Source organism: Saimiri boliviensis, chromosome 1 (assembly GCF_048565385.1).
Source record: "Saimiri boliviensis isolate mSaiBol1 chromosome 1, mSaiBol1.pri, whole genome shotgun sequence".
In the NCBI taxonomy this organism is placed as follows: Eukaryota; Metazoa; Chordata; class Mammalia; order Primates; family Cebidae; genus Saimiri; species Saimiri boliviensis.
Window position 1 is genome coordinate 26,529,636 of NC_133449.1, and position 20,328 is coordinate 26,549,963.

General features: G+C 46.2%; 1 protein-coding gene and 1 non-coding gene across 3 annotated transcripts; both read left to right on the forward strand.

Moving 5' to 3' along the window:
• Nucleotides 1–5,448: 5,448 nt before the first annotated feature.
• On the forward strand, nucleotides 5,449–5,510 carry LOC120362197 (U7 small nuclear RNA). The gene has a single exon (XR_005578162.1). It is a non-coding gene; the product is annotated as a U7 small nuclear RNA (small nuclear RNA).
• Nucleotides 5,511–8,462: 2,952 nt separating this feature from the next.
• CENPA (centromere protein A) lies at nucleotides 8,463–20,121 on the forward strand. Of its 2 annotated transcripts, XM_039461215.2 has the most exons (5): nucleotides 8,463–8,717; nucleotides 15,018–15,127; nucleotides 15,627–15,704; nucleotides 16,021–16,202; nucleotides 16,628–20,120. In XM_039461215.2, exons 1-4 carry the CDS (start codon nucleotides 8,627–8,629, stop codon nucleotides 16,153–16,155), a joined length of 414 nt encoding a protein of 137 aa, XP_039317149.1. In that variant the 5' UTR covers nucleotides 8,463–8,626; the 3' UTR covers nucleotides 16,156–16,202; nucleotides 16,628–20,120. The 2 variants fall into 2 exon arrangements, with proteins under 2 accessions (XP_039317149.1, XP_039317152.1); XM_039461218.2 differs by lacking the exon at nucleotides 15,627–15,704 and having other exon boundaries at nucleotides 16,628–20,121.
• Nucleotides 20,122–20,328: the final 207 nt, after the last annotated feature.

Consider the following 20,328-nt stretch of genomic DNA (forward strand, 5'->3'; position numbering starts at 1 on the left):
TATTTTAAGCCTTTTGCTTGTTTGTATAAACATGAGAAGAGGGATTATCTGCAAAATGGAGTAAAAAAAACGAGAAGAGGGTAAAATGAAAATGCTATTTGGTGATAAATACCAATCTCAATAATACAATTGACTGAAGGTGGCAATCCTTAGGTGTGTGAAGACAAGGGAACCTTCCACACTTTAGTCAAGATACTGAAGCCAGCCACTGTGTATGCAATGTGGAGGACTGAGTATTAATGACGTGGGAGATAGATCCACAAATACTGTCTAAAAGGCAAGATGTCATTAGGATTTGGCATCATTTAGCTCCCTAGAAATGAAACCCATCTGTAATTCTAGCATTTAACTTTAGTATATTTGACTTTTTTAGTTTTTTTTTTTTTTTTTTTTTTTTTTTTTTTTTTTTTTTTGAGACAGAGTTTCGCTCTTGTTACCCAGGCTGGAGTGCAATGGCGCGATCTCGGCTCACCGCAACCTCCACCTCCTGGGTTCAGGCAATTCTCCTGCCTCAGCCTCCTGAGTAGCTGGGATTACAGGCACGCACCACCATGCCCAGCTAATTTTTTGTATTTTTTAGTACAGACGGGGTTTCACCATGTTGACCAGGATGGTCTCGATCTCTTGACCTTGTGATCCACCCGCCTCAGCCTCCCAAAGTGCTGGGATTACAGGCTTGAGCCACCGCGCCCGGCCTGACTTTTTTAGGTTTTTAAGAATGCATCCTTTATGAAAATAATGATCTGAGTGCCAGACCAAAAATTCCTTAAGGGCAGAAACTGAATCTTACTTATCTGTATCTCCTCACCTTGCCTGCAGACAGCTCAACAATTCTGAATATAATTAACGAGTAAAGCAATTCAACATAAGCTGTGAATAGTTGGGTTTCAAAAAAATCAATTTTTCGTGGGTTGCAGTGGCTCACGCCTATAATCCCAGCACTTTGAGAGGCCATGGTGGGTGAATCACCTGAGGTCAGGAGTTCGAGACCAGTCCGGCCAACATGGTGAAACCCTGTCTCTACTAAAAATACAAAAAAGAAAAAAAAGAGCTGGTCATGGTAGCATGCACCTCAGGAGGCTGAGGCAGGAGAATTGCTTGAACCCAGGAGGCAAGCTTGTAGTAAGCTGAGATTGTGCCACTGCATTCCAGCCTGGGCGACAGAGCAAGACTCCATCTCAAACAAACAAAATCAATTTTCACTTAAAGGCTCTTGCATTGGCTGGGTGCGGTGGCTCAAGCCTGTAATCCCAGCACTTTGGGAGGCCGAGGCGGGTGGATCAAGAGGTCGAGAGATCGAGACCATTCTGGTCAACATGGTGAAACCCCGTCTCTACTAAAAACACAAAAAATTAGCTGGGCATGGTGGCGCATGCCTGTAATCCCAGCTACTTAGGAGGCTGAGGCAGGAGAATTGCCTGAACCCAGGAGGCGGAGGTTGCGGTGAGCCGAGATCGCGCCATTGCACTCCAGCCTGGGTAACAAGAGCGAAACTCCGTCTCAAAAAAAAAAAAAAAAAAAGGCTCTTGCATTGAGAAGGTTTCTGTGTGAAGCGGATAGAGAAGGTAGGGTTGGAAAAACTCATTCACTCAAGGACATTTTGATTAGCCAGCTGAAAATCATCGGAGCCTTGCATGATTGAGGTGGTCTCACCCAGACCTCCTCAATCAGGTGTCCTAGATACATGGGTGTCTAACCAACACCCAGATGACTGCTATCACCAGGGAAGCCTGTGGAACATGGATTTTAGAGATCCTAAGGGAAATCACTGTTTCTAGCAAGAGATTTGTGGCCCCAGCCAAACCAAGCTCCTAGGGGCCCCAGCTCTTGTATCTCCCTCCTTGGAGTGTCCCATGGCGCTGAGCACAGAAGCTGCCTGAGAGGGACTATCAGGGAAGGAAGCAAAATGAAACCCCAAGAGGTTTGGGGTGAGGAGAATATCTAATGCTGTCCAGAATGTATAGCCTGACCAGGAAGCTGGGCCTTTTTCCAACCAGTTCTTGAAGTTTGTGGCCATTGGCTCCTGATCTGCTGTTCCTTTCGCCTATCTTCATTACCCAGAGGTCAAAGGGAAGAATCTAAATAGCTGATCTCCTTCTATACAGGCTAAGGAAGGTTCCCACAAGAAGTCCTCTCAGGGAAGCTGAGCAGCAGAGACGAGCAGCCCAAGATCGGAGGGCAACAAGTCTTATCCCTCAGCAAAACCTGTGACTTAGATCCAGGCCCCTAGTCATTTTATGTTTTATTTTTTGAGACAAAGTCTTTTTTTTTAAATGATAGGGTTTCACCATGGTGGCCAGGCTGGTCTTGAACTCTTGACCTCAGGTGATCCACCCACCTCAGCCTCCCAAAGTGCTAGGATTACAGGTGTGAGCCACCATGCCCGCCTGGTTGAGACAGTCTTGCTCGGTCACCCAGGCTGGAGTGCAGTGGCACAGTTTCGGCTAACTGCAACCTCTGCCTCCCAGATTCAAGTGATTCTCCTACCTCAGCCTCTTGAGTAGCTGGGATTACAGACGCAGTGCCACTGTGCCCTCTAATTTTTGTATTTTTAGTAGAGACAGGGTTTTGCCATGTTGGCCAGGCTGGTTTTGAACTCCTGACCTCAGGTGATCCACTCGCCTCAGCCTCCCAAAGTGCTGGGATTAGGCTTGAGCCACCGCACCTAGCCTTGACAACTGCTTTTTGTCTTTACCCAAGAGCGACAAGGAGTTGGGCACAGGCTCAACGTGACAGTTCTCCCTTTCTCTTCTTGAATTTTCCCTTCATGCCACCAACAGAATCCTTTTCTGAATTGTTTTTTTCACACTCTCCCCTACCGCATATTCAAAGCAAACACATCTCCTTCAGCCTGTTACCAGCAAGGGGAAACACCAAAGAAGTCAAGGGAAGGGTTAAATTTCTTTTCTTTTTCTTTTTCTTTTCTTTTCTTTTTTTTTTTTGAGACGGAGTTTCGCTCTTGTTACCCAGGCTGGAGTGCAATGGCGCAATCTCGGCTCACCGCCACCTCTGCCTTCTGAGTTCAGGCAATTCTTCTGCCTCAGCCTCCTGAGTAGCTGGGACTACAGGCACGCGCCACCATGCCCAGCTAATTTTTTGTATTTTTAGTTGAGATGGGGTTTCACCATGCTGACTAGGATGGTCTCGATCTCTTGACCTCGTGATCCACCCGCCTCAGCCTCCCAAAGTGCTGGGATTACAGGCTTGAGCCACCGCGCCCGGCAAGGATTAAATTTCTAAAGCGCTTTCCTAAACAGTGATTCTAGATAGCGATTTTGAAAATTTTCATTTCATTGTATAACCACCCTGTGCGGCCGGCATTATTATCACTATGATATAGACAAAGGACTGAGACCTAGAGGAGTAAAGAGCTTTATTCAACATTCCACTAGTAACCGGCTAGTAAGTGACAGAGCTGGAACTCTACCCCAAGCTTCTGAGTCCTCATTTCCAATGTACAAAGCCCTTTTTTTGTTGTTAATTTTCAATTGAGACAGGGTTTTGCTCTGCCACCCACACTGGAGTCCAGTTACATGAACATGGCTCACTGCAGCCTCCACCTCCCAGAGGCAATCAAGCCAATCTCCTTCAGTTCACACAAAGACCTGTATCTGGATCCTTAGCCTGGGTTCGCCTCCATTTACCTATCAAAAGCCAGTCCTTCCTTGCACTCCACTGCTCCCATTCCTCTGCTCTTCTTAGAGAAAATGTCTTGAAGTAATTTTCTGCACTCCCTATGTCTATTTCCTCACCTCCAGCCTCTCTTTAATTCACTCCACTCTGGTTTCCATCTGTACCACTCCATTTGAACTGCTTGTTTCAAGGTCACCAACAGCCAGTAGGAAGCAAAGCCAAATGTGGTTACAGTGTGTTCATCCTTCTTGACCTCTCAGCAGGAGCATTTGACACAGTTGACCAAGCTCTTGTTCTTGCAACTAATTTTCCCCATTGACTTATGTTTTGTTTTGTTGTTTTGAGATGGAGTCTCGCTCTGTAGCCTACAGTGCAGTGGTGCAGTCTCGGCTCACCACTCGCCTGAAGTCCCAGCTACTCAGGACACTGAGATGGGAGGACCGCTTGAGCCTAAAAATCGAGGCTGCAGTGAGCCATGATTGCACCCCTGTACTCCAGCCTGGGCGACAAAGCAAGACCCTGTCACACACACAAACACACGCACACACTAAGAATAATAAATATATGTGTGTGCGTGTGTGTGTGTGTGTGTGTGTGTGCGTGTATACATGAAATGAACCTGTAGCTCAGCCAAGTGCAGTGACTTTGCTGAGAGCCCACCAGCTCTACCAAGCCCCTCACCCTACATTCTCCATCCACCTTCTCTGGAGGTCACGGATCCCCCATCACCTACATTTAGCCAAACAGGATAAGCTCTGTTCTCCAGAAGACCTGCACCATCTTACCTCCTCTGGGCCTGTGACCTCTGCTTGGCACATTATACACCTCTCTCTTCTTACCTCCACCTTTCCAAATCTTTCCCAATCACTGTGATTCTTCTTCACCTTTTTGAGGAAGGTTCTCAAATACCCACAACTTAAACTGCCTCCACCAAGGAGCTTCCAGCTCCTTCCTCATGGCACATGTCTTATCCGTAATGGTTTATAATACATAGCAATGGCTTTCAACAAGCGCTTCTTCCTTGCAGTCAACACCTCCATCACAGTTCAAACCTGCACGAGAGGTTTGCATGTCTACCTCAGGCCATGGCTGTGTGCCTTTACTATTACTTTTTTTTCATGCATTATTCCATTGCATACTCTCAAAATACCATTTGGTGGCCTTTTTTTTTTTTTCTTTTTCTTTTTCTTTTTGAGACAGGGTCTCACTCTGTCACCCAGGCTGGAGTGCAGTGGCATGATCATGGCTCACTCCAGCCTCTGCCTCCTGGGTTCAAATATTTCTCATGCCTTAGCCTCCAAAGTAGCTGGGACAGGCATGAGCCACCACACCTGGATAATTTTTGTATTTTTAGTAGAGATGGGGTTTCACGATGTTGGCCAGACTGGTCTCTGACCTCAACTCCTGACCTCAAGTGATCCGCCCACCTTGGCCTCCCAAAGTGCTGGGCTAACAGACGTGAGCCACTGCGCCCGGCCTACAAAATGTTTTTTAAAAAATTAGCCGGGGGCCGGGCGCAGTGGCTCACGCCTGTAATCCCAGCACTTTGGGAGGCCAAGACGGGTGGATCACGAGGTCAAGAGATCGAGACCATCCTGGTCAACAAGGTGAAACCCCGACTCTACTAAAAATACAAAAAATTAGCTGGGCATGGTGGCGCGTGCCTGTAATCCCAGCTACTTCGGAGGCTGAGGCAGGAGAATTGCCTGAACCCAGGGGGCGGAGGTTGCGGTGAGCCGAGATCGTGCCATTGCACTCCAGACTGGGTAACAAGAGCGAAACTCCGTCTCAAAAAAAAAAAAAAAATTAGCTGGGTACGGTTACAGCTCTTTTACAATTTGTCTAGCAGGCTTTCCAGTTTTTGCCAGAAAGCCCCATTAAAAAAAAAATTAGCCATGTGTGATGGTGCATTCCTGTTAGTCCCAGCTACTCAGGAGGCTAAAGCGAGAGGACTGTGTGAGTCCAGCAATTCAAGGCTGCAGTGAGCTGTGATTGCACCACCACACTCAAGTCTAGGCAACAGTGCAAGACCCTGTGTGGGGAGGAAATATATATATATATTTATATTATACACACACACACACACACACACACACACAGACACACAACATAGAATTTACCACTTTAACCAGTTTTTTTTTTGTTGTTTTTTTTTTTGAGACGGAGTTTCGCTCTTGTTACCCAGGCTGGAGTGCAATGGCGCGATCTCGGCTCACCGCAACCTCCGCCTCCTGGGTTCAGGCAATTCTCCTGCCTCAGCCTCCTGAGTAGCTGGGATTACAGGCACGCGCCACCATGCCCAGCTAATTTTTTGTATTTTTAGTAGAGACGGGGTTTCACCATGTTGACCAGGTTGGTCTCGATCTCTCAACCTTGTGATCCACCCGCCTCGGCCTCCCAAAGTGCTGGGATTACAGGCTTGAGCCACCGCGCCCGTCTAACCAGTTTTAAGTGTACAGTTCAGAGGCTTTAAGTACATTCACAGTGTTGTATAACCATCACCACCATCCATGCCCAGAATTTTTCATCTTTTCAAACTAAAACTCTGCACCTATTAAATACCAACTCACCGGTCGGGCGCGGTGGCTCCTGCCTATAATCCCAGCACTTTGGACTTTGGGAGGCCGAGGCGGGTGGATCACAAGGTCAAGAGATCGAGACTATCCTGGTCAACATGGTGAAACCCCATCTCTACTAAAAATACAAAAAATTAGCTGGGCATGGTGGCACACGCCTGTAGTCCCAGCTACTTGGGAGGCTGAGGCAGGAGAATTGCCTGAACCCAGGAGGCGGAGGTTGTGGTGAGCCGAGATCGCGCCATTGCACTCCAGCCTGGGTAACAAGAGCGAAACTCCGTCTCAAAAAAAAAAAAAAAAATACTAACTCCCCATTCCTCCCCCAAACCCCCATTCACTGGCAACCATCATTTTACTTTCTGTCTCTATGAGTTTGATTATTCCAAGTACCTCATACAGTATTTGTCCTTTTTTTTTTTTTGAGACAGGGTCTCACTCTGTTGCCCAGACTTGAGCGCAGTAGCACAATCATGGCTCAGTTCAGCCTCAACTTCCTGGGCTCAAGCATCCTCCCACCTCAGCCTCCTCAGTAGCTGGGACAAGAGTAACACACCCCCTACCCGGGATTTTTTTTTTTTTTTTTGAGACGGAGTTTTTGCTCTTGTTACCCAGGCTGGAGTGCAATGGCGCGATCTCGGCTCACCGCAACCTCTGCCTCCTGGGTTCAGGCAATTCTCCTGCCTCAGCCTCCTAAGTAGCTGAGATTACAGGCACTTGCCACCATGCCCAGCTAATTTTTTGTATTTTTAGTAGAGACGGGGTTTCACCATGTTGACCAGGATGGTCTCGATCTCTTGACCTCGTGATCCACCCGCCTCGGCCTCCCAAAGTGCTGGGATTACAGGCTTGAGCCACCGCGCCCGGCCAAGGGATTTTTTTTTTTTTTTTTTTTTTTGAGATGGCCCCCAGGCTGGAGGGCAATGGCATGATCTTGGCTCACTACAACCTCCCCCTCCTGGGTTCAAGCGATTCTCCTGCCTCAGCCTCCAGAGCAGCTGAGATTACAGGCGCCTGCCACCAAGCCCAACTAATTTTTATATATTTCGTAGAGACAGGATTTCACCATGTTGACCAAGCTGGTCTTGAACTCCTGACCTCAGGTGATCCACTCACCTTGGCCTCCCAAAGTGTTGGGATTACAGGTGTGAGCCCCTGGCCCAGCATTTGTCCTTTGGTGACTGCCTTATTTCAGTTAGCATAATGTCCTCAAGGTTCATCTATGTTGCAGCACCTGTCGGAATTCCCTTCCTTTTTAAGGCTGTTTCTGCCTTCAGGCTGTTGTGAAGAATGCTGCTATCAACATGGGTGTGGGAATATCTGTTCAAGTCCCTGGCTATATTTAAATTATTTTGGATATTTAGCCAGAAGTGGAATTACTGGATCATCTGGTAATTCTATTTTTGATTTTTTGAGGAACCGCTAATACTGTTTTTCATAGCAGCCGCAGCATTTTACACTCCCACCAGCAATGCACTAGGGTTCCATGAAATCACTAATTTTATAACTAACGTTTTTCCTGATTACAGACAGTACACGTTCACTGTAGAACATTTAGAAAATTCAAGAAAGAAAAATTTAGAAAATTAAAATTCTCCTTATTCTACATACAGGAACATGACTTGCATTTTTATTATCCCCGACAAAGAGAAGAAAGGGTTTTTCTGGGACGATTGTGTTGCTATAGTGCGGAGGCCTGCCCTGCTCGGATCTCATCCTCAAAGCCCCCCCGATCCCACCGTCCCCGCGACCCCAAGCATCAGTCAAGTTCATGCAGTTGAACTGGCTTCTGAGTATATACGTGGATAATTCCCGGGAGGGCCACAGACGCGACATGGGGTTGTCACATTCTCTGTGGGTCTGGGTTGCTAGGGCAAAGCATAAAATGTGTGAGGAAAGTGACTTGTCTACAGAAGCACGTTCTGCAAACGCACCAGCCACGTTCCAAACTGAGCATCGGTGTTTTGACCGGAGGGCACGTAAGGACATCAGTACAGTCCCGCAAAGACCAGCACCCATATCAGCAAGCAGAGGGCAGGAGAATTCCCTGCCCCATCTCACTTCTTTAAGTGCCTATTGGTTGCTTTCATCATTAGGCCCCGCTGCCCTCCTATCACCGCCGCCTTTTGTGTCTCGGCCTGTACTCTCATTGGTCCTACTTGCAGTCGCTCTACGTAAGGGGCGTTCCAGAATCAGCCACTGAGAGTCGCTGGATTCGGGTTTTAAAAAACGGCGGCGGTGAAGTGGGCGGAGCGAGCGATTTGAAAGCGAGCGGCGCGGAACGCGGCTAAGCACCGGCTCCTCTGAGGCTCGCGGCCCAGGGCTCTCCGGGCCTACCCAGACGCCAGCCTTTTGCCCCTGGACCCGGCAGCCCAAGCAGGAGCCGTGGGGCCGGGCGGCAGCACTCTCCTTGGCGCGCCATGGGCCCGCGCCGCCGGAGTCGCAAGCCCGAGGCCCCGAGGAGGCGCAGCCCGAGCCCGACCCCCGGCCCCTCCCGGCGGGGCCCCTCAGGTAACCAGCTGCGGCCCTGTCTCGTAGAGGAGAAAACCGAGGCTCACAGGCGGAGCTCGGATCTCCCGAGTCCCGGTCGCGTGACCTTCTCCTGCTGGGGTACAACACGGTTCCGCTGTCCGGCATCCGCTCCGGGCACGAGCGGGCCAGCCTTGCGAGGGACTGGAGCAGGCGGTTCCGAAAGCGGGAAGGGACCAGCTCCTAACGCCGCCTTCTTGTTAGGACTAGCCGTTACCCAGCGCCCGCCGCCAACCAGGCATTGCGTCCCTACCGTTCGTGCGTAATCTCAGCTTCAGGCCGTACGCGTTTTACAGCTAATGAGAAACCGAGGCACAGACAGGCCAGGGAGCTTGAGCAGAGTCACATAACTTGTTCCGGCGGACACAGGATTTCCAATCCTCTGTGTTTGTGCTTTTTTAAATTGCAAGAGTATTCTTTTTTTTTTTTTTTTTTTGAGACGGAGTTTCGCTCTTGTTGCCCAGGCTGGAGTGCAATGGCGCGATCTCGGCTCACCGCAACCTCCGCCTCCTGGGTTCAGGCAATTCTCCTGCCTCAGCCTCCTGAGTAGCTGGGATTACAGGCACGCACCACCATGCCCAGCTAATTTTTTGTATTTTTATTAGAGACGGGGTTTCACCATGTTGACCATGGTTGGTCTCGATCTCTCGACCTCGTGATCCACCCGCCTCGGCCTCCCAAAGTGCTGGGATTACAGGCTTGAGCCACCGCGCCCGGCCAAATTGCAAGAGTATTGACTGCTTTCAGTGACGATTTCAAACTGCAGTCCTCTTAGGAGGCGTCTTTCAGGGTTTTTTTCGCTTCCGGGAGAGACTGTTTGGACCTTGAACCGAGGCCCGCTGCGTTGCTCACTCTGTTCGTCTTCCAGATCTTGTTTCCGGGAAAAGGGGGTTGAAGTCTGTGTCTTCATTGTCTGTATGGTGGGCTGGTGGATGGGAAACGGGCAGGAGGACGCAGATCCCTGTATGGTACGGGTGGCAATAGCTGCTTTACTTATCTCTTAACTCTTGCTACATAGCTATGAACAAGATGGGGAAAGTGTATTGTGAATTTGTTTGTTTGTTTGTTTTAGAGGCTGGGTCTCCCTGTGTTGCCCAGACTGGTGTCAAATAGGTGATCCTCCTGCCTGGGCCTCCCAAATTGCTGGGATTACGGGCATGAGCCACTGTGCCTATAGGCTTTTTGGTTTTTTGTGTTTTTTTGAGACCCATCGCCCAGGCTGGAGTGCCGTGATGCCATCGGGGCTCACTACAGCCTCAACTTCCCAGGCTCAGGTGATTCTCCCACCGCAGCCTCCTGAGTAGCTGGGACTACAGGCATGTACCATCATGCCTGGCTAATTTTTTGTAGTTTTAGTAGAGATGGGGTTTTGCCATGTTGCCTAGGCTAGAGTAGGTTTTTCTAGATGTTGCTGTTGCGAATGGGATTTTTTTTTTCTTTCCCCAAACATAAGTATTTAACCCTTTGCATCCAGCCGACTTGCCAAATTCTCATTCATCCTAATAGTCTTTTAGTTGCTTCAGCTGGAATTTTTAAGTCGACTATATGTCACCTGCAAATAACTTTTGAGTCTTCCATTTTCGTTTCTACACATTTTATTTCTTACTGTATGGTATTAGTAAGGCCCTGAGACTCGCCAAGAGCAGTGTTTTGGCCATCTTTGTCTCGTTTGTAATTTTAACAGGAATATTAAGTATTATGTTTGCTGTTCCTTTCCAAGGTAGAAGCATCCTCCTACTCCTGGCCAAATGGAAGATTTCTCTCAAATGGGCACTGAACACTTCTTGGTAGTCCTACCACCTTTGCCTGGTATTCTTTAATTTTAGAGACAGAGTCTCACTTTGTCATCAGGCTGGAGTGCAGTGGTGCTATCTTGGCTAATTGCAGCCTTGACCTCCTGGGCTCATGTGATCCTCCTGCTTCAAAATGTTTTGTCTCTGCAAAAATATTGCCCAGCATGGTCTTGAACTCCTGGCCTAAAGTGGTTCTCCCGCCTTGGCTTTCCAGAATGATGGGATTACAGGAATGAGCCATCTTGCCTGGCCTTTGTCTGGGATTCTTGCTTTTCCATTCTCCCCATGACTATTTCTTTTTTTTTTTTTTTCCCTTTTTTTTCTTTTTTCTTTCTTTTTTTTTTTTTTTTTTTGAGATGGAGTCTTGCTGTGTCACCAGGCTGGAGTACAGTGGTGTGATCTCGGCTCACTACAACCTCCGCCTCCCAGGTTCAAGTGATTCTCCTCCCTTAGCCTCCCAAGTAGCTGGAACTACAGGTGTGTGCCACCATGCCCAGCTAATATTTGTATTTTTACTAGAGGCAGGGTTTCACCATATTGACCAGGATGGTCTTGATCTCGTGACCTCATGATCCGCCTGCCTCGGCCTCCCAAAGTGCTGGGATTACAGGTGTGAGCCACCACGCCCAGCCCTCTTGACTGCTTCATACCTTTTTCTCCCTCCATGACTTCCTACAGCTCCATTCCCCCCACTCACTCTTAGCTAATGATGGCCTTGACTAAGTGTCCCCCTTCCTATCAAAGCCACCCCTCCTTCTACATGGGCTCTTGGTCATATCCTTCTTTCACCTACAAGGAGCTTTCTGTTGTCCTTTCTACCTGTGCTTAGATAAATCCAGACACTTCACATTAGCATTGGCAAATGTGCTCTAGTATGTATGATCTTAAGAGAAAATGCAGGGGTGTTTCCTTGACCCCACATTCTCACCTCCCTATACCTCCCATTTCTCTACTTCCTCTTCATAGCCATCCTTTTAAAATAGCCAGACTTAGTTAAGTCTAGATACATTGTGTCTGATTCCTTCTGTCCTAGTGACCCTACAACCTACTTCCATCCTAGTGACCCTACAACCTACTCCAATCTGACCCCCACAACCACTACCCCTTGAACTACACCTGTCAGGGTCACCAGCACCTTTTGTATTGCCAAATCCAGTAGGCAGGTCTGTGTTCTTGCTGTGTCCCAGAAGCATTTGACACAGTAGGCCTCTTTCTCCTTGACGCATGCTGTTCCCTAAGCTTCCATGCCACTGTGGACTCTGGCAGTTCTGCTTATCATTCTTCACTGCCTATGCTGCCTCCTTCCAGCTCCTGGACATTGGACTTCCTCGATATCCTTTTCCTTTCTACCCCCTCTCTAGATGATCTCATCTCCTTCGTGGCTCTAAATACCATTTCTATTTGACAGCTCTCAAGTTTACAAATACCTGGATCTCTCCTCTGACCCCAGATACCTATATCTAACTGCCTTTCTACCTGAATGCTCTTGGTTATGTTAAACTTAACACACCCCAAACTGAACTTGTGGTTACTCCCCTCCAGCCCCTTCATCCTCAATTTCCCCATTTCAATAAATGGCACAATCTCCCACCCAGTTGTTCAAACCATGAGCCAGGGAGACCCCCATCTCCAATACAGATGCAGGTTCAGATAATTCTACTTCCAAACTGCATCCTTAGTCACTTCATTTTCACCATCTCTACTCCCACCAGCCTAGTCCAAGCCACCAGCATCTCCCAAGAGCAACCGTGAGAGCCTCCTAATCAGCTACTACTCTACTTCCTCTTGTCTCAGCTACTACTCTACTTCCTCTTGTCGCTTTCCAGTTCTTTCCTTACACAATACCTGGAATGACCTTCGACATCTCTATCCTGCTAAAAACTCTTCCCTGGCTTCTCATTACGTTAGGATTAAATTCCATCTCCTCATGTTGGCATTTCAAGACCCAACTACTACATTTTGATCCCAGTTCTTTTCCATGATCTCTCTAATTGGTTACTTTTCATAACCACTTATTCTTGGGTCATGAATTTTGTATCTCTGTTAACTCTCTGAGGTTATTATCCATTCTTCTCTCAAAGTTTCTATCTCTTTAGTAACTCAGTTTCCTCTGGTATTGGTTATTTGTTGAGTTTGGTTCTTCTATTTCATGGGATTCTCTTTCATGGGCACTCAACACTTCTTGGCAGTCCTACCCCCCTTATCTGGTACTCTTTATTTAATTTTAGAGACAGTCTCACCTCCTCTTGCCCCTTTCTAGTTAGTTTCCTTACACAACAGCTGGAATGACCTTCTTAAATTGCTGGAAGATCTTTAGTTGTGTTCATCCTCACATTTTCTGTGAAGATTCTGCTATGTCTGTTTATTTTTAATTTAATTTATCTATTTTCAGACATAGTCTCACTCTTTTCACGCAGGATGGAGTGCAATGGTGTGATCTTGGCTCACTGCAACCTCCACCTCCCAAGTTCAAGCGATTCTCCTGTCTCAGCCTCCCGAGTAGCTGGGATTACAGGTGTCCACCACCACACCTGGCTAATTTTTGTATTTTTAGTAGAGACGGGGTTTTGCCCTCTTGGCCAGGCTGGTCTTGAACTCCTGACCTCAGGTGATCTACTCACCTCAGTCTCCCAAAGTGCTGAAATTACAGGCGTGAGCCACTGCACCTGGCCCTATGTCTGTTTATGAAAGACTGCCTCCAGTGAGTGTGGGTTGCTAACTGGTGGTGGGGAGGGAGAGAGGTGTGAGTAGCTTGTCTCTGGAGTATGGATCCTCCCTCTTTGAAATGTCACAAGTCTCTTGGACACTGCTGTGTTTTATTGACCTTTGCTCTCTAACCTCACCCAGGGATGGTCTCCTCTGCTGGCTGCCTGGCACAGGCCATCTCTGGATTGTCTTACCTTCTGCACTTGCTCTTACAGCTCTTCTGACACTTTGTGATTAGTTCACTGTATTAAATGCCTTCTATTTGACTTGATACGGAGTCTTTTTTCTTGGCTGGATCTTGAATAACGTTTCTGAAACTAATTTTATCCTTCAAAATGTTATTTTTGTTTGTTTGATCAACTTTTCAGAAGTTCACTCATCTTGGTCCTTGGTTGTAATTATGGGGCAACTGTACCATTTTTTCTTTAACTTTCATTTTCACTAATTTATTATCTAATATTTCTTTTGTTCTATCTTGTTTTGGTTTACTTTAATAACTCTCTAATACTTAAGCCGAATGTTTAGCTCAGATATCTTTTAGTGTTAAGGCTATGCATTTTCCTCTAGTACCATTTTGGCTGTATCTCGTAAGTTTGGGGATATGGGCTTTTTTTTGTTTTTATTCATTTCTAATTAGTCTGACTTAATTAAGTTTCCTCTTCAACACAGGGTTAGTTAGAAGAAACTTTTTTTTATTCATGGGTTTTTAATTTCTGGTTAGAGAATTTGGCTTTTATTGATTTCTACTTTTGAGAATGTTTTTAAGATTCTTTTTGTTGTTGCTGTTGTTGTTGTTGTTGTTGTTGTTACCAGGATTTGAACCAAGGGTTCTGACTCCACAGCCTAGGTGCCTAACACTGGCACTGAGTTAGGCCACTCCTTACACAGGTCTCAGCTTGGCCACTAATAAGGGCTGGCCAACTGTCTTCACCTCACTGGGCCTCAGGATAATCAAGATAAGGGAATTGTACTAGATAGTCTCTCAGATTCTTTTCAACTGTAAAAAACAAACCAAAATATAAAAACAAAATAACTGAGCTTCCGATCTAGGTGGGAAGGATCTAAGATTTGTACAAAGTCCTGCAAAGCCCAGAGGAGGGCAATCACCCGTCTGTTTGGAAGGGATCAGCATTGCGGAAAGCCTTCATGGAAGAGTTAGCGTTTAAAAGCAACTGCAAGGCCAGGTGTGGTGGCTCACACCTGTAATCCCAGCACTTTGGGAGGCCAAGGCGGGAGGATCACCTGAGGTTGGAAGTTCGAGACCAGCCTGACCAACATGGAAAAGCCCCGTCTCTACTAAAAATACAAAAAATTATCCGGGCATGGTGGTGCATGCCTGTTATCCCAGCTACTTGGGAGGCTGAGGCAGTAGAATCACTTGAACCTAGGTGGCGGAGGTTGCAGTAAGCCAAGGTCAGGCCATTCCACTCCAGCCTGGGCAACAAGAAGAAAACTCGGTCTCAAAAAAATAATAATAATAAATAAAATAAAATCAACTGCAAAGGATCATTCAATCATTTATTTAACAAATATTTAGCACCTACCTGCTGTTTTCTAGTTGCTGAAGATAGCAGCAAAATAACTGAATATCAGGTTGGTACAAAAGGAATTGTGCATTATAACTGCAATTACTTTTGCACCACCCTAATAAAATAGACAGAAATCCCTGCTCTGTGGAATGGAGGCACATAGATAGAGTCTAGCAATTTGACAGCTTACCTGACTCAACCAAGCTGAGAGGTACTACCTACTGTCCACTGAACTTACCCTTTTTTTTGCTCAGGCGCTTCCTCACGTCCACGTGGTTATCGAAGGCAAGGTTGGCTAAAGGAGATCCGAAACCTTCAGAAGAGCACACACCTCTTGATAAGGAAGTACCCCTTCAGCCGCCTGGTGAGCTCTGAGGGCTTCCCGCCAACCCCCATGCCACCCTCCTTTTTCAAATTTTCCCAGGTAGTAGGGACCCTACTGTCTCTTACCTAAATGGCCAGGGGACCTCTTCTCTAATCTGGTAGAGGAATCTTCATTTCTGAAAACATGAGCCCTCCAAGAGCACCTTGTAATTCTTTATGGAATTGATTTCTAACCCCCACTGCCTGTAGTTTTTGACTGTATCAATAGGAACTCTCTTGTTTGTCCACCCTTGGAACCCTTTTCCTACCCTGGAGATTGCCTCCCATCACCCAATTACCGGTGATTTCTCCATCACCACTAAGAGATCTGCCGATTCCTAAGCTCCCAGGAGTTAACACCTGCTCCTAATTAGGTCCTAAGATAAAGGCCAGGAAAAAGACATGGAAAGGAGGATTCCCTGGAACTCACGGAGAGCAGCATTGTCCCTCGAGTCTCTCTTCTGTTACTCCCAACCCTCTCCATCCCCACTCCTTCATAGGCCAGAGAAATATGTGTTAAATTCACTCGTGGTGTGGACTTCAGTTGGCAAGCCCAGGCCCTATTGGCCCTACAAGAGGTAAGAAGGTGCCAACGCGCGATTGGGTGAGGGCTGAGTGGGAGAAAGAGGCAGCCTAGAATTCTCCAAGGCTGACTGGAGTGTCACGTGCTGAATCCGACCTCCTGGAAAAGAACAACAAGGTAACCCCTGAGGGTTTGGAGGCTGGATTCTGTGTGGTGATAGCAGAATTTCCTGGCAGAATTCAGTCTCATTCTGTGAACAGTTTCCTACAGTCCTCTGAGCCCTCAGAGATTAAGGTTAGCGGGTCTCCAAGAAAAAGCAGCTCATGCGCCTTCATCTGTGTCCGTCATTCTTTTTCTCTTTCTGTCTCCAGGCGGCAGAAGCATTTCTAGTTCATCTCTTTGAGGATGCCTATCTCCTCACCTTACATGCCGGCCGAGTTACTCTCTTCCCAAAGGATGTGCAACTGGCCCGGAGGATCCGGGGCATTGAGGAGGGACTCGGCTGAGCTCCTGTGCCCAGTGTTTCTGTCAGTCTTTTCTGTTCAGCCAGGGGGTAAGTGCAGCCGCTTTCTTGTGACTGGGACTGGAATTTCTTAAGGAATTTCCTTTCTCCATCCCTAGTTCCTCACCACCTTACCTTCCCTTTGTTCTCAAGTATAAAGGTTTGATCTAGTTTTGACTGCCTGGGACTATGTGGCTTGTGCCCTTTTGTACAATGTTAGATAAAGCTATCTTTCTATTAAATAACGGACAGATGACCCTAATTTCTTTTTGTTGTTGTCGTTTATTTTACGAGACAGGGGTCTCACTCTGTCACCCAGGCTGGAGTGCAGTGGTGCCATCATGGCTCACTGCAACTCCTGCCTTGGCCTCCCAAAGTGTTGAGATTGTAAGAATCAGATGACCTCATTTTGATTAAGAGAAAGTTTTCTTACTTTTGAAAATGGCTTGTTAATAAGTGTGCTTCCTTAATTTTAGGGATGATGCCAGGGACTCTCTGGAGCCATGACTAGACCCAGTGGAGTCTGCGATGCTGTCTAGACTTTGCTGTCTCTGAACAGTGTGTGCATGTTGCTTTAAACTTTTTTTGGGGGGGAGAAGGAGAAGACTGCATGACTTTCTCTGTAACACAGGTAATATATAAGACAATCGACATCGTTCCTAAGGCCTGAAAATAATTTTCAGATAAAGAGACTCCAAGTTTGACTTTAGTTTGTGAGTTACTCATGTTTTGAGGATTTTGAAACCATCAGGTTTGTTGTGGTATAGGAGAAAAGGATATGTACTTATTATTTTAGATCTGTCTGTACTATTTGCATATTTTACCTTATGTACATTTGTACTTTTATTTTACACATAAGGGGAAAAATAAGAGAAGACCACTTTGATCAGTTGCATGGAAGGCTGGGCATATCCAGCATAGACCTCTGCCCTTCAGAGTAGCCTCACCGTTAGTGGCAGCATCAAGTGACTCAGTGGCCTGTGCTTGTCAACAGATGTGGAGCTTTTCAGAAACTTAACTGGGGATGAATAGACGATCTGTAAGCTTTGATGTTCTGGTTCCTTCTAGTCAATTCCTGTCAAAATCAATTCAGAAATTCTAACTTGTAGGATTTAACATTTTACTCTTGTAAATCATAGAAGATGTATCATGTCAGTTCAGGATTTTAAAGTACTTTGTTGATGCTTTTACATGTATTTTTGTAGTTTCTTTGTAGAGAGCTAATAAAAATCAAAATAATTATTTAATGAAAATGGAGTTACTCCTATAGCATAGAGAGTATACTGTACTTTTTATGTGTTAACAATAAGTTCTTTGTATACTGTTTGCAGACAGGCACAATTTAAGCAAGATAAGTGAGGGATGTGGTTTTGCCTCTGATGGAATAGAATATGACCAGATGAAAGCCTTGCCCTTCTGTTGTAACTGAGAGCAATTTAAAAGATTTCCAGAGACATGGAAAGTGTCACCCAAAGATACGAGATCTGTATGTGGTGAAAATGATTAGTGAGGGGAGACTACTAATAATGATGTGTCAGTCACCTGAGTTCAGAGACAGATAAAAGAGAAACATATTGTTTAATAATTTTCTCCCCACAAGACAGAGTCTTCCTCTGTTGCCCAGGCTGGAGTGTAATAGTGCAATCTCAGCTCACTGCAACCTCCGCCTCCCGGGTTCAACCAATTCTCCTACCTCAGCATCCTGAGTAGCTGGGATTACAGGCATCTACCATCATGCCTGGCTAATTTTTGTAGAGATGGGGTTTCACTATGTTGGCCAGGCTGGTCTGGAACTCCTGACCTCAAGTGATCCACCTGCCTTGGCCTGTGCTGGGATTGCAGACGTGAGCCACCGCACCCTGCCTGTTTAATAAATTTTAAGCCTTTAGAAAAATCTCTTCCTGTTTAACATCAACTTATGCAGGCATTTGAATAAAGCTTATCTAGCCACAAATATATTTAATGTTCTTGTCAGTGTCATTAGTTAGGAGAGTATAATCTTCCTCTAGTTTTCTTTAAATTGACATTTCTCAGCTCTCTTGAAATTGTACTAACCACTATATTGCTGCAGTACATGTACATCACACTCAAATGCCAGGCAGGATGCATGCTCTCAGCACGACACAGTATCTGTATGATAACATGAGAATAAGTGGTTTACATCTTGATGTTGTTACATAATATTGTTAGAGTTTATTATAAATTTTGAGCACTTATAATGTGTTGGGTTTTTTTTGTTTTGTTTTGTTTTGCTGGAGTGTGGTGGCGTGATCTCAGCTCACTGCGACCTTCACCTCCCAGGTTCAAGCAATTCTCCTGCCTCAGCCTCCTGAGTAGCTGGGATTATAGTCCCGCACCATGATTCCTGGCTAATTTTTGTATTTTTAGTAGAGACAGAGTTTCACCGTGTTGGCCAGGCTGGCCTCAAACTCTAGACCTTGTGATCCACCTGCCTCAGCCTCCCAAAGTGCTGAGATTACAGGCATAAACCACTGTGCCCAGCCGGGTTTTTGTTTTACATATTTTTTAATTTCTTTTTTAAATTTTTAATTTAATTTTATTTTTTGTAGGGGCAAGGTTTTGCCATATTGCCTAGGTGGGTTTCGAACTCCTGAGCTCAAGCAATCTGCCTGACTCGGTCTCCCAGAGTGCTGGGATTACAGGTGTTCACCACCATGCCTGGCTGTATTTATTTTTGAGAGAAAGTTCTCACTCTGTCACCCAGGCTGGAGTGCAGTAGAGCAATCATCGCTCATTGCAGCCTCAAATTCCTGGACTCAAGCAATTCCCCCCACCTCGGCCTCCGAAGTAGCTGGGTCTATAGATGCTCACCCCACCACGCCCTTGTTTTATTTTTTTATTTTGTTTTCCCTACTTTCAGGGTGAGTTCATCAACATTCTTTTCTAACTTTTCAATTGAATTTTTTATTTTGGTTTTCACGTTTTTAATATCCAATTAACTCCTTATTTTGGGAAAGCTTCTTTTTTATAGTATTCCAGTCAGTCAGGTTTCACTTTAAAAAAAAAAAAAAGGGCCGGGCGCCGTGGCTCAAGCCTGTAATCCCAGCACTTTGGGAGGCCGAGGCGGGTGGATCACGAGGTCGAGAGATCGAGACCATCCTGGTCAACATGGTGAAACCCCGTCTCTACTAAAAATACAAAAAATTAGCTGGGCATGGTGGTGCGTGCCTGAAATCCCAGCTACTCAGGAGGCTGAGGCAGGAGAATTGCCTGACCCCAGGAGGCGGAGGTTGCGGTGAGCCGAGATCGTGCCATTGCACTCCAGCCTGGGTAACGAGAGCGAAACTCCGTCTCAAAAAAATAAATAAATAAATACAAAAATTGCTTGAACCTGGGAGGCGGAGGTTGCAGTGAGCCAAGATGGTGCCATTGCACTCCAGCTTGGGCGACAAAAGTGAAACTCCGTCTCAAAAAAAAAAAAAAAAAAAAAACAGAAACAACTCTAGATATTTCTAGCAAAGAGGGATTTGGTGGAAGGGGTTTGTAGCAATGTCAGGAAAGCTGATGAGTCAAAGAGAAGAGGATGCCCAAAGATCAGGAAGCTGCCAGCACCCACCGCCATTGCTGACCTATTGGAAGCACAGCCTGACCACCATTGCACCGAACTGTACCACCGCCGCCGAGCGACGTCAGGATCCCCCACTGGGATCATTGCATCGTGCCCAGCTCTGCAGTGTCATTTTGATGTGTCTTAAGTATGGATTTCTTTCTTTTTTTTTTGAGACGGAGCCTCACTTTGTCACCGAGGCTGGAGTGCAGTGGCACAATCTCCAGCTTTTTCAGTTTTCTTTGATAGGAGAGTGGTCCAAATGACCTTCTACCATTATTGGAAGTTGAAGTTTGATGTGTCTCTTGATTTTCTCATACTTATCTTTCCTTTAATATGTACTTATTGCCATTAAAATAAAACAAAACTAAATGTATTCAACATCAAACATACCGCATGCTGTCATATGTAACAATCAAGACTCTCAGTTGCAAGTTTGGGGACTCCCACCCAAACTGACTAAAGAGGAGAAGGTTCAAGTAACTGAAAAGCCCAGAGACGTTTCTGGTTCCGCCACAGTCAGATCAAAGGGCTCTAACAAAGTCATGAGATTTGGTCTCTCTCTTCACCCTTCACTGCTCCTGTTAGTGTCACTTTTAGGCAGGCCTC

Bases quoted from the DNA above. Each gene is read 5' to 3' on its own strand.
- CENPA (XM_039461215.2), top strand. From the start codon at position 8,627: ATGGGCCCGCGCCGCCGGAGTCGCAAGCCCGAGGCCCCGAGGAGGCGC. The intron at 8,718-15,017 runs GTAACCAGCTGC...TTTTTTGCTCAG, and splicing joins CTCCCGGCGGGGCCCCTCAG to GCGCTTCCTCACGTCCACGT. The intron at 15,705-16,020 runs GTAAGAAGGTGC...TTCTGTCTCCAG, and splicing joins CCCTATTGGCCCTACAAGAG to GCGGCAGAAGCATTTCTAGT.